General features: G+C 45.1%; 1 protein-coding gene across 8 annotated transcripts in view; it reads right to left on the bottom strand.

Moving 5' to 3' along the window:
• The window catches only part of fat1a (FAT atypical cadherin 1a), a 248,833-nt gene that overhangs the window by 93,821 nt on the left and 141,686 nt on the right, over window positions 1-13,326 (bottom strand). For all 8 annotated transcript variants that reach the window (XM_038791072.1, XM_038791071.1, XM_038791070.1 and 5 more), the window contains exon 4: window positions 12,509-12,570. In XM_038791072.1, the coding sequence (XP_038647000.1) occupies window positions 12,509-12,570 (62 nt within the window). The remainder of the gene's footprint in view (window positions 1-12,508; window positions 12,571-13,326) is intronic.

A 13,326-nucleotide genomic window follows, 5' to 3' on the forward strand; every position in this document is an offset into this window, starting at 1 on the left:
GTCAACTTACTTGCAGCAAATATGCACAGCTTTAAAAACATAGAAATTGGAGCAGGAGTAGACCATTCAGCCCTTCAAGCTTGCTCCCCCATTCAGCATCATGAATGATCCTCTATCTCAATGGCGTACTCCCGCACTCTCCCCATTTCTTTTGACGCCTTTAGAGTCTAGAAACTATCTATTTCCTTCTTAAATATATTCAGTCATTTGGCCTCCACAACCTTCTGTGGTAGAGAATTCCACAGGTTCACCACCTACTGAGTGAAGACATTTCTCCTTATCTCAGTCCTAACTGGCCTGCCCTTATCCTGAAACTGTAATCTCTTGCTCTACACCCTCAAGTCAAAGGAAGCAACATCCCTGCACCTATTCCGTCCAACCCTGTCAGAATTTTACACATTTCAATGCGATCCCCTCTCATTCTTCTAAATTCCAGTGAATACAGGTCCTCATATCTGCCCTCATGACAAACCTGCCATCCCAGGAATCAGTCTGGTGAACCTTCTCTGCACTCCCTCTATGGAAAGTATGTTCTTTCTTAGATAAGGAGACCAAAACTGCTCACTTATCAGTGCTAACTGACAAGTATGCTCAAAACAGATAGGACAGTTTATGTAGGGTACACCTAAATTTCTGCTGGTGTTGTAATGGGTACATGTGATTGAACATATTAAAGAAAGTTTGACACTGTGTAACCATGGGTTGGTTTCTAAACATCTTGGAGTTTAGTGCTTTCACTACCTCTTTTTCTCAGTGGAAAGCACTTGACTGCTTTTGATCTCGTCATGAGCTGTCAGTCATAGCTAGAGATTAATAAGCATTGCAGTTAGATTCACAGGCGGCTACTTCAGATCCATTCAAGCGTGAAGGGAAATTAAATTTAAAAATGCAGACATTTGGTGTTCTGGAAGCTGTCAATTACAGCCTAGCAAAAGCAAAAGTGCATAGATCAAAGGATCTGAAGGTGTTTAAGGTTTTCGCTTTCGATGAAATTAGAGGAGAGGTGAGTTTTAAAGTAGTGCTTTTGTCACACGTTTCTGGTTGGACTGCTCTTCAGCTTCCAGACAGGTGTCTCTATTAATGGGGGGTTCTCTGTTTATGGAGGGGGCTGCCTTGTTATGGGGGGTAGGGTATCTTTGTTGTAGGGGGTGCGATGCCTCTGTTATTGGGGGTGCCTCTGTTACTGGGGGAGTGCCACTGTTAGTGTTGCCGAGTCAAAACCCTGGAATTCCCTCATAAAATCACTGTTGATGTATCTACACCTCTAAGGACTGCAGCGGGTCATGAAGGCAGCTCAACAACACCTTCTGAATAGCAACTAGGAATGAACAATAAATGCTGACCTCGGAAACGATGGCCATTTCCGATAAAAAATAATTTAATAAAAACAGCCCTTTAAGTATTTTATCCCTTCAGGGTAACACGGTGGCACAGTGTTTAGCACTGCTGTCTCACAGCGCCAAGGCCCCAGGTTCGGTCCTGGCTCTGGGTCACTGTACATGTGGAGTTTGCACGTTTTCCCCATGCCTGCGTGGATCTCACCTTGAAAATAAGTCAGGAAGGCCATTTGTTATAAGATTTGAATTCATGAGCAATATTCCCTTCAAAGATTAGTTGTTGTGCATAAACCATTTTTTTAGTGTGCAATACTTTAAAATATTTTATGTAATTGCACAGTTGCGCTATTTATCAAGCATACAAAATAGGTACAGAAGTCGGCCCTTTGGCCCCTCGAGCCAACACTGCCATTTGATAAAATCATGGCTCATCTGTTTGTGTTTCAAGTTCTGTATTCCCAACTACCCCCGATAATGGAAAATAATCCACACAGTACTCTTCAGTTTGTTCTGCAGTCTAGGGGAACATTGGTTGCGAGGCTTAGATGAGCATTAGTGCTCTCCTTGCCCCACAAAACTGACACCTGATAAGCCTGACCATCCCTAATCTTGCTTAGAACTGCTTCTACTTCTCCTTTTGTATGAAAAGGCCGAGTTGGCTCAGAGGCACGGGGTCAGTCCCACACCATCAACACGTTGCCTGTCAGCACCTCCACCACACAGGTATATTAAAATGCTAGGACAACCACTAAAATAGTTTGGACCTTTTGTTGGTGTTTATTGTTCTGCTTAGCATCTACCCAACATGCACCACACAGAAAAACCTATTTCTCCTCCACCAACCACATTGTGCCTCCGTCCCACCCTGCAGATGAAGACAGAAAATTCCAGTGTTCATCATTTTTACTGGCAAATTGCAATGGCTAGAAAGTGAAGTTCATAATTAAAACTTACATTAATTTTCCTTCAGTAAAATTAGCAAAGGTTTGAATTTCACTTCATGTAGCTGGTATGCCTATATCAAAAGGCAGCTGCTTTGGGAGTCTGCCAACATCTCAAGACTATAAAACAACCATGCTAAATCTTACTCTGCATATTGTTAATTGAAATGACTGAACTCTATTTGTGGCATAAATGTGTCATAATCAAATGCCGTGTTATTAAGCATCTTTTTTATATTTCAATTTAATTTATCGCAGCAGCTCTAAAACAATAATTTACACCAGGGATTAGGTTTGCAAGCAGCACTGGACAAATGTCAGTAATTGTTTTTAAAAATCAGAAATCTTTGTTCAAAGCAGCGATTTAACTTGGTATTATTTTCAATCTGTCTGTCCAAAGTGAATTTGAAACACAAATCTATACAGCATCTGAATGAAGGTGGGTGAACATTTTAAACAGAGACTCATTGCAGTTGGAAGGTTCACCACCCACAATGGCTTCACTTTTTTCAGGGGCTGATGAATTTGTAATTTCCATTTTCATTGCAAATGGAATAACAATAATGTTAAATTATGTTTTGCACTGAGAATTTCTTGGATCTAATTTCAGATTAGTTGAACATTTTGCAGACCAGTCTGTACATATTTAATCCATATGTCACGGCTTCTGTGTGTTCTGCACTCAAGAGCTCTTCATTCCCAGACGAATGGCATTCAGCGGACATTCTTTTAATTTGCACTGAGAGGAGGCTGATTTTTCATCTCCTTTAATCTTTCTGTCTACCCCACAACCCACATGTTCTATTTGTTTAAATAATCAGCCAAGTATTTTACTGAACAGGAGGAAACACGCTAAAACAGAAAGGCAAGAACATTATAGGAAGTGATCACAGCCTGAAAATATACCACCCACCATGATGTATTATATATTGGTCAATAACCATTTAACTAGTAAACAAAGGCCTATGACCACAGTCAGTCACTAGACATTTAATTATGCTTAATAGATTAGTGCAATTTGGCCCTCATTTGAATGCCACCATCACCCCGCTAAAGGCTGCCCGGAAGATACTAAATTACCTAAATCATTCTTTAAAATATCAGATTTCAAACTAATCCAGTTCCATTTAACTTTGCAAACCACAACATTGTACATAACAGTCAACAATGTATTGCATTACCAATGAGACAGAGTTTCATTAAGTAAAGGCTAAACCAGTAGACAGCTATTGTCCAGGTGAAAAAAAGAATACCTTACCCATTAACACAAAGGATCTCTTGCACAAGGCAGTTTCTTGAAATTTTGTTATCAGGGACAAGTGATTGTCATGAAAAAGGCAGCTAAATGCAACAAAACACAGCCCAAGTAACAAATGGGTTGTCCATGAATGAATAAACAATCCACAAAACATAAAAGAAGCAATTCAACTTCATGCTGAATAGTAGCTGATAATTAAAATACTATCCAGGTAAGACGACAAACTTGACAAAGAATTAGTCAGTGTGTGCTGAAACGACAAATTACAGCCACTGTAATTTGAGCCAAGTCAGTTCCCTACAAAATCCATTCAAAGCACTGCTGGAAATGAACAGGAGTGGGCCTTTCAGCCCTTCAAGCCTGCTCCATCATTCAAGACTCTGCTCGATTTCTATCTCACTAATAATACCAAGTTATCAACCTCTGTTCCATATGAATCGATACACTTACCCATCAAAAATCATTCAGTTGACTCAAACTTTGGTGGAATGAGTTCCAGATTTCCAGAATATGAGACGGGACTCTCCGGCCCCCCTGGCGGATGGGAGAATTGCCGGGAGGGCGGCTTGAATCCTGCCACCGCTGGCTGCCGAATTCTCCTGCTCCGGGGATTTGGTGGGGGCAATCGCGCCGCGCTGGTCGGCGGCCACTGGCAGTGGCACCCCCGGCGATTCTCCGGCCCGCGATGGGCCGAGTGGCCACCCCTTTTCGGCCGGTCCCGCCAGCGTAAATTAGAGTAGGTACTTACCGGCGGGACCTGGCTGCGCGGGCAGCCTCCAGGGTCCTGGGGGGGGGGGGGGGGGGGGGGGGGATCTGTCCCTGGGCAGTGCCCCCACTGTGGCCTGGCTGGCGATCGGGGCCAACCAATCCACGGGCGGGCCTGTGCCGCGGGGGCACTCCATTCTTCCACGTCGGCCACTGTGGTCCTCCGCCATGGCCGACGCGGAGATGAACACCCCCTGCGCATGCGCTGGGATGACGTCAGCACATGCTGGCGCTCCCGCGCATGCGCCAACCCGCATTGGCCGGCGGAGGCCCTTCGGCGCCGGTTGGCGTGGCGCCAAACCCCTTCCCCGCCGGTCGGCGTGGTGCAAACCACCCAGGCGCCGGCCTAGCTCCTGAAGGTGCGGAAGATTCCGCACCTTTGGGGCAGCCCAACACCGGAGTGGTTCACGCCACTCCTCGGCGCTGGAGTTGCCGGCCCCGCCGATTCCCGCAGAATCCCGCCCATAGTTTTTTAATTTCCCATGGATAAAGCACAAGCCGAGGCTGTACCATGAGAAAGGAGATTAATAAAATAGGCAGTAAAATGGAATTAAATCGTAGAGTAATCGTGGAATAGAAAACATGTACATATACATGTACAATGCTTGTACATGTAGATGATACGAAAATTGGTGGAGTAGTAAATAATGAGGACTAGTTGGTCAGTTGGGCTGATCAGTGGCAAATGGAATTCAGTCCAGATAGGTGTGAGGTGCTACACTTGGGCAGGCCAAAGGTGGCATGGGAATACATGATGAGCGCAGGAGCCTGGGAAGCACCCAGGATCAGAGGGATCTTCATGTGCTGGTCCCTTAAGGTAGCAGAGCAGGTGGATGCAGTGGCTAAGAACGCATATGTATACTTGCCTTTATTAGCCGAGGCATAGAGTTCAAGAGCAGGGTGGCTATGTTAGATCCGTATAAAACTTTAGTTAGACCACAGCTAGCATATTGTTTGCAGTTCTGGAATCGACGTGGACCGCAAGGAACTTCAGAGAGTCGTGAATACCGCCCAGTCCATCACACCAACCTGCCTCCCATCCATGGACTCCATCTACACCTCCCGCTGCCGGGGCAAAGCGGGCAGCATAATCAAGGATCCCTCCCACCCGGCTTACTCACTTTTCCAACTTCTTCCATTGGGCAGGAGATACAGAAGTCTGATAACACGCACGAACAGACTCAAAAACAGCTTCTTCCCCACTGTCACCAGACCCCTAAATGACCCACTTATTGACTACCTCATTAACATTACACCCTGTATGCTTCATCCGATGCCAATGCTTATGTAGTTACATTGTATATCTTGTGTTGCCCTATTATGTATTTTCATGTATTTTCTTGAATTTTGTTTAATTCCTTTTTCTTCCATGTGCTGAATGATCTGTTGAGCTGCTCGCAGAAAAAGACTTTTCACTGTACCTCAGTACACGTGACAATAAACAAATCCAATCCAATCCAATCCATTACAAGAGGGGTGTGATAGCACTGGAAAGGGTGCAGAGGAGATTTACCAGGATGCTGTCTGGGCTGGAGAGTGTTAGTTATGAAGAGCGATTGAATAGACTTGGTTTGTTTTCCTTGGAGCAGAGGAGGCGGAGGGGGGACATAGCATAATAGAATTTACAGTGCAGGAGGAGACCATTCAGCCCCATCAAGTCTGCACCAGCCCTTGGAAAGAGCACCCTACTTAAGGCCACATCTCCACCCTATCCCCATAACCCAGTAACTCCACCTCATCTTTGTTTTTGGACACCAGGGGCAATTTAGCATGGCCTATCCACATAACCTGCACATCTTTGGACTGTGGGTGGAAACCAGAGCACCCTGAGGAAACTCATGCAAATACAGGGAGAATGTGCAGACTCTGCACAGACAGTGACCCAAGCCGAGAATCGAACCTGGGACCCTGAAACTGTGAAGCATGATTGAGATATGTAAAATTATGAGGGGCATATAGTAGATAGGAGGAAACCTTTCTCCGTGGTGGAGGGGTCAATGACCAGGGGGCATTGATTTAAGGTAAGGGGACGGTTTAGAGGGGATTTGAGAAAAACATTTTTACCCAGAGTGTGATGGGAATTTGGAATTCACTGCCTGATAGGGTGGTGGAGGCAGAGACCCTCATAACATTTAAGAAGTATTTAGATATGTACATGCAACCCCAGGGCAGACAAGGAAAATGGGATGAGAGTGGTTAGGTGATCGCTTTTTGACTGGCGTAGGCACAATGGGCCAAAGGGTCTTTTCTGTGCTGTATGATTCTATGACTCTATATATTAGCAGCTGGCAGAAAGGCCTTACAAAGCCATATTTGGTTAACTATGCTAAACGGAGTCTGTGTGGGTTTCACCCCCACACACCAAAAGAAAAGATGTGGTTAGGTGGATTGGCCACGCTAAATTGCCCCTTAATTGGGAAAAACATAATTGTGCACTCTAAATTTATTTTTAAAAACTATGCTGAAGAGAAATGAGCCTAAAATGACAGTTTAATGAACTCTTGAGACACAGCAAAAAATTTCAAGAACAATAGCTCTCCTGTCCAAAAATACCTCGAAATGTCTGCCCAAAGACCCTTCACTTCGCCTAGCCCTAAAACATTTAAATGTCTCGGCATTTATTAAAATGTCATCCATCAAGAAAAAGATTTTTGAACACGTGTCTAAATTATACGTTATAAAGGAAAAAGAACTGAAAGCAGTATTCTGATCTATCACTCCCTGGACTGGATTATTTATACTGTTGTGCAGTAATGAACGACCTTACTTACGACTCATACATGGGAGCTTGACGTTCAAAGCTAAAGAACACAAGCTCCATTTAGGAAGTTAATTTACTGTCTCATCATGCACATTTCATATGGCACCCTGGAGTTATTCCCATTGCTATCAAATGGATAATTAGAATAATACAATGGTGGCCAGAAACATGAGGTTTCCCCTCTATGTCCTAAATCTTCACCTACAGAATCAAAGCAGCCAAACCAAATTTAACTTCCTGAATCACAACATATTGCAAAATTACCCAAATTCCTGTAAACACTGTGGTATTCGATAACAACAGAATTACTTGCTGCACTAAGTAAGCCATTTCAACAAAATAATAGTCCTCTTAGCAAAAGATTTCAGAATTTTCTTCTTTCATTCCAAAGAGTAGCTATCTCTCGCAAAAATGCACTTTAAATAAAGCCTTTTCCCAGTATCCCTTTTATAAACAAACACAAAGGGCCGGATTTTCCTGGCCCCAATCAGCCTGTAACAGTGGCAGGCAAGTTTAAAAAATGGCCAAATGATCTTCCCACGTAAGTGGAGCATGCAGGCCTGTGAACTGGCCCACACCCCTATTATGGCAGTGATGTACCATCAATTGGACGCGAGGCATGAAGGAGGTCCAAACTTAGGCTTTAATCAGCTAGATGTTAGCCCGGTGGTCGACTACAGAGAAAGGCCAACCGCTGGGAACTCTGGGTACTTATACCCTGCCTCGGTGGCGGGGTCTACTTGCCTCTCGACCAATTGGTGAGCAGTCACATAACTAGTCCCAGCCAATCAGACGAGGGGCACATGACCAGCCAGAGCCAATGGGAAACCAGTGCTCTGCACCAATGGCAGTGCTCCCATTCATACCACCATAGGCAGCAATTAAAAACATTAAGTACTGATTAAAAGCCCATCTCTTGTTTTCAACATTCCCAGCAGGTTTAGCAGCAGTCCTGAGTCAGACCAGCTTCACTGAGGTGAAGATCACGTCTGGGTAAAGTCGTGGAGGTGGGAAGAGTTTAAAAAAGTAAAAAAGTTTTTCAATTATCAAAGGGCTTGCTCCTTTGAAGTTCAAGTTGTAGCAGCCTTTCAACAGGTCAGGGGAGCAGTCAGTGTTAAGAACTTTGCCAACTCAGTTCAGAGGGCTGTCATCCTCCTAGCATCACCTGTGCATTGGAGCAATGGGCACAGCAGTTTGCACTCCATTAGGAACGCTGCAGATGGCAATGGGTGCTGCAACTTCACAGACTGAGTCCATTACAGATAAGAAACTATAGTCTGCACCGGAAGGCAGAGCTCTTGGCATCAGGAGGGCAGAGGAGAGGGACAAGAGGTAGAGCAGGCACAACCCTGAGCACAGAAACTAAGGGCTGAGGTGAAAAGAGCTGTAGATTGCTGAGAACCAGTGAGAAAGGGGCTTGTGACTCTCAAGGCAGATGGTCACAGGCACCTGTGCTCTAGTCAGCACAGACCTCTGCTGCATCTCACAGGCAGCTGCACACCGAGCATCACCCACATGATCAATGCCCACTTTACTGATACTGGACTACTCACCAAATTAACATCTGATGGGGCACCGTGGGCTTAGGGTGGGTTGGGTTCATTGCCTGGACTGGTTAGGTGATGCATGGATCTCAGTTACTGAATCTGTCTGCTCTGGGTGCCATAACATGGCCCTCCTGAGATCGTGAGGTCCAGGAAGCAGACAGCCCATCAGGGGACCAGCAGGTGACAAGAGGGAGGAGGAATTGGAGGCAGTAGGAGATGAGTCTGAAGAGAACTGCCCTTGCTGCATGTCAAAGTGGTTCCCTCCTGCCACACTCTAGGAAGAGGATCTCCCTCCTCTCCCTCATGGGTGCCAGGTCTCGATCTCCTCTGTGGCATAAAAACATAGAAAATACGTGCAAGAGTAGGCCATTCAGTCCTTTGAGCCTGCACCACCATTCAATGTGATCATGGCTGATCATGCAAATACAGTATCCCACTCCTGCTTTCCCTCCATATCCCTTTAGCCGCGAGGGCCATGTCCAGCTCCCTCTTGAATATATTCAACACACTGACCCCAACTACCTTCTGTGGTAGAGAATTCCGCAAGTTCACAACTCTGATGTTCTTCCTCATCTCAGTCCTGAATGGCAAACCCTTTATTCTTATGCTGTGACCCCCTCGTTCTGTACATCCCCAACGTCAGGAACATTCTTCCTGCATCTAGCCTGTCCAATCCAATCCCATTTGGATTTTATATGTTTCGATGAGATCCCTTCTGATTCTTCTAAACCCCAGTGAGTACAAGCCAGTCTATCCAGTCTTTCTTCATATGTCAGCCCTGCCACCCAGAGAATTATTGTGGTGAACCTTCGCTGGACCCCCTTTAGCAAGAATGTCCTTCCTCAAACTAGGAGTTCAAAACTACACACAATACTCAGGGTGTGGCCTCACCAAGGCCCTGTATAACTGCAGCAAGGCATCCCTACTCCTCTGCTCAAATCCTCTCGCTATGAAGGTTAGCATGCCATTGGCTATCCTCACTGCCTGCTGTACCTGCATGCCAACCTTCAGTGACTGTTCCACCATGACACCCAGGTCACATTGCACTTCCCCTTTTCCTAAACTGCCACCTCATTTCCCTGTGGCATGCTTTGGCACGAACTCTTTTCTTTCGGGTAACCAGAAGCCTCAGTGATGGTTACCTTGGCTATCTGAAATCCACCTGCATTCCTGCCCCACCAAGATTTAATCAAGACCAGACACCAGCTCCCACAACAATTAAGGGTTCGTCGCTGCAGAAATCTGAATTTAGTTAGTTTCCCCCTGGAGATTGGTTTCTGACACAAAAACAAATTTGACTCCTGCGTCCTGTCTCCAATCCAGCTGAAGGAGTAGATTTCAAGCTCTTGTCCAGTTTTAAAATACTACTCGGAGGAGTGTATCAGCCAGGGTGCGCATGCCAAAGGAAGGGACAGAATCCATTCTTGCTAAACGGAGTTGTGGACTGAAGATAATGACCTTGAGACAGCTCACAACCAAAGAAATCCATCTTTTAGCGGGGCTGGTGGACCATCTGCAGTGGCTCAAGTCGTTTTATGGAGCCTAGAGGAGCACTCCTGCTGCACCTGGACTCAAAGATAAATTAAAATTTACTTCTTGGGCTTCTTTTTGACTGGATCACCTGAACCATAAAAGGATCCGGTGCCTGACTTAGTTGGCTATACTGGTTCCTCTAAGTACACCCTTGTTAAAATATCATTGGCCTTACTGCCACCCAAAACAGGTTACAATATCTCAAGCTGAGCCTCTATAGAAAGCTCTGGTGTAGGGAATGCCAAAGATTCACCACCGTCTGAGTGAAGAAATTCCTGTTCATCTCTGTCCTAAATGGCCTGAGCAGGCTCAAATGGCTGACTGGCCAACTCCTGCTCCTATTTTCTATGTTTCTTATCTGAGAATGTGTGCCCTGGTTCTAAAACACCCCGGCCAGGGGGTAGATGCTTCTTAAATTGACCTGTTGAGCCTTGTACAAATTTTGGATGCTTTAGTGAGATTGTCTCCAACCCTCTAAACTCTTGAGAATATTATGTCAGTTTCTTCAATCTCTCCTCATGGTCTGCCAGCTAGGTGCCGGAAATAATCTCTGCGCTGAAACAGGCAAGCAGGAAGCACATCAAATAATGGACCTCAAGCCGACACGGCAATCAGGAGAAGACAGCAATAGTCTTTGACATCTTAGTAGAGGATGAGCACTCTCATGTCACACGGATGCTGAGGTGGCTATTTTCACCCAAAAAATACCATCGAATTGCAACTCAGCAGCAGCAACATAGCTTCACGAAATCATCAAACTGAAGGCACCTTTTGTAATCACTGATATCTGAAAATTTCACTCTCTCTTTCCCAGCACCACAATCTTTTTGGAATAACTGAAAATAAAATTGAAGTAATGTTCTTGATATCAAAGCAACACCAGCGTTGTCATAGAGAATTCCTTTAACAGATAAATGGGAAACTGTTTTTATTCAATTATTCTCATAATTGCCTCAGAAAATACTCCATTGAAAGGACGATCAGACTAAATAACATGTTCCGCAGTGAAATATGTAGCAATTTTTAGAAATAAATGTAGAATCCAGTATAAGAAGAACCAATTCACTCCCATTTTTATAATGTTCTGTATTCCTGGTATCCAATTGCAAGGTGACGACAATGCTTTGTACATTATGTTGCATTAAGTGGAAAGAAAAATTACTTTAAACCTAGTTCAGATGAAGTTAGACAAGTTCGACGAATGACAAAATACAGGTTTAAACATAAAGGGCTGGATTCTCCGGTCCCCAGCCATGTATTTCATTTCTTGGCGGCGTGCCATTCGCTGACGGCGGGAGTCTCTCTTCCTGTCGTTTGTCAATGGGATTTTCCATTTAAGCCACCCCACACCAGGAAATCTGTGGTCGGGGGAATACTGTCACCGGGAAAAGAGAATCCCAACGGCTGGAGAATTCCGGGCGAAGTCTCATTTTTCACGACAGATTGCTGCATACTGTTACCACAACAGTGCAGTGAATATTTGTTTTTCCTAGTTCTAACTAATTTGGGTTACAATCTCCACTAAGCAGGGATGTAACTGATCAAAGCAAAAGTGAGAACATTTCCCCAATTTTAAAAGTCCAGAGCGAAGGTCTGTATTTGTTGAACAGAATATGAAATGCTAGTTCCAAGCAACAGTTAAATTAACATTTTTATGGCAATTATCTGTGCAGGTTATATAGAAATTTCAATTACATCTTGATGACTGCTATAAACATTAGTGAGGCCAGTCAACCAGCTGTTCACATTATATCAAATTCACATTGCATAATAATTGTAAGTGTCAGACTGGCTGATCACACTGAGTCAGGCAGCAGAGGTGATGAAAAATCACCAGTATACAAGGAAGGTGAGAATGAGTAACGGTTTATATTGGTCATGTGCTAATCTCTGATAAATATTTTCTTAGACAACACTTTTACTTTTATGACTCAAATTTTAGTTCTTTTGAAGATTCCCTATAAACACCCTTAAAAAAGACTTATGTGTAGCCATTTTCAGTAGCCTGAAGTGAAACAGATGTGCTGCAGTCAAAAAAGTCAACAGGATTTCTTTGTGTTACATTGGAGCCCATGTTCATGGTCCTTGCAGAAATCCATTGTAGTCTAGCCATCAATTTTTCTAGCCCCCACTTCAGGAACAGCTAAAGACTTTTCTTAATATTATGGTGTTCGTATGAAGTATGGGAGCTCTGCGTACCAAATATGAAAAGGGATGTTCAAAGCTAAACATCCCAAAATCGTGTTTGTATTGACACACCAGATTAAGATGGGCCGTTAGCTGGGACATTATTTTTTTACATTTAAATAAAGCTATAATAATAACATCCAGAATGAAAATCTTTAAAGCCAACAAATTATACTCACCTCAAGGATATGCTCTGCTTGTTGTTCCCGGTCTAGTTTTCGTGATGTTGTCGTAATCAATCCTGCAAATTCAAAGAGACCCATTTCAGAACTTCTGTAAAGATTCCCATCCAGATATTATTGTGCATGCTGAATAAAGACTAATTGACATTTTGGATTAATTTGACAGTTGTAATGTCAGTGTTCCTCTATGGACTAAAAACAAAATACAGCTTTCCCTCATTTCACATTTCTGTGTCACTAAAAGAAGCCTTACAACACCAGGTTAAAGTCCAACATGTTTGTTTCAAACACTAGCTTTCGGAGCACTGCTCCTTCCTCCACATCATGGCCGGGATTCTCCCCTACCCGGCGGGGCGGGGGGTCCCAGCGTACCGGAGTGGTGAGAACCACTCCGGCGTCGGGCCTCTCCTAAGGTGCAGAGTTCTCCGACTGGCGCCAACGACCTTTGGCGCCCCGCCGACCAGGCGTCGGGGCTGGCCGAAAGGCCTTCGCCGGTTGGCGTAAGTTCGCGCATACGCCGGAGCGTCAGCGGCCGCTGACATCACCACCGGCGCATGCGCGGTGGAGGGGGTCTCTTCCGCCTCCACCATGGTGGAGGCCATGGCGGCGGCGGAAGAAAGTGTGCCCCCACGGCATAGGCCTGTCTGCCGATTGGTGGGCCCCGATCGTGGGCCAGGCCACCGTGGGAGCACCCCCCGGGGTCCGATCACCCCGTGCCTCCCCCCCCCCAACCCCCCCCCCCCCCCCCCCCCCCACCCCCAGGACCCCGGGGCCCACTCGCGCTGCCTGCTCCCGCCGGCACCAGAGATGGTTTC

This window comes from Scyliorhinus canicula, chromosome 3, assembly GCF_902713615.1.
Source record: "Scyliorhinus canicula chromosome 3, sScyCan1.1, whole genome shotgun sequence".
Classification (NCBI taxonomy): domain Eukaryota; kingdom Metazoa; phylum Chordata; class Chondrichthyes; order Carcharhiniformes; family Scyliorhinidae; genus Scyliorhinus; species Scyliorhinus canicula.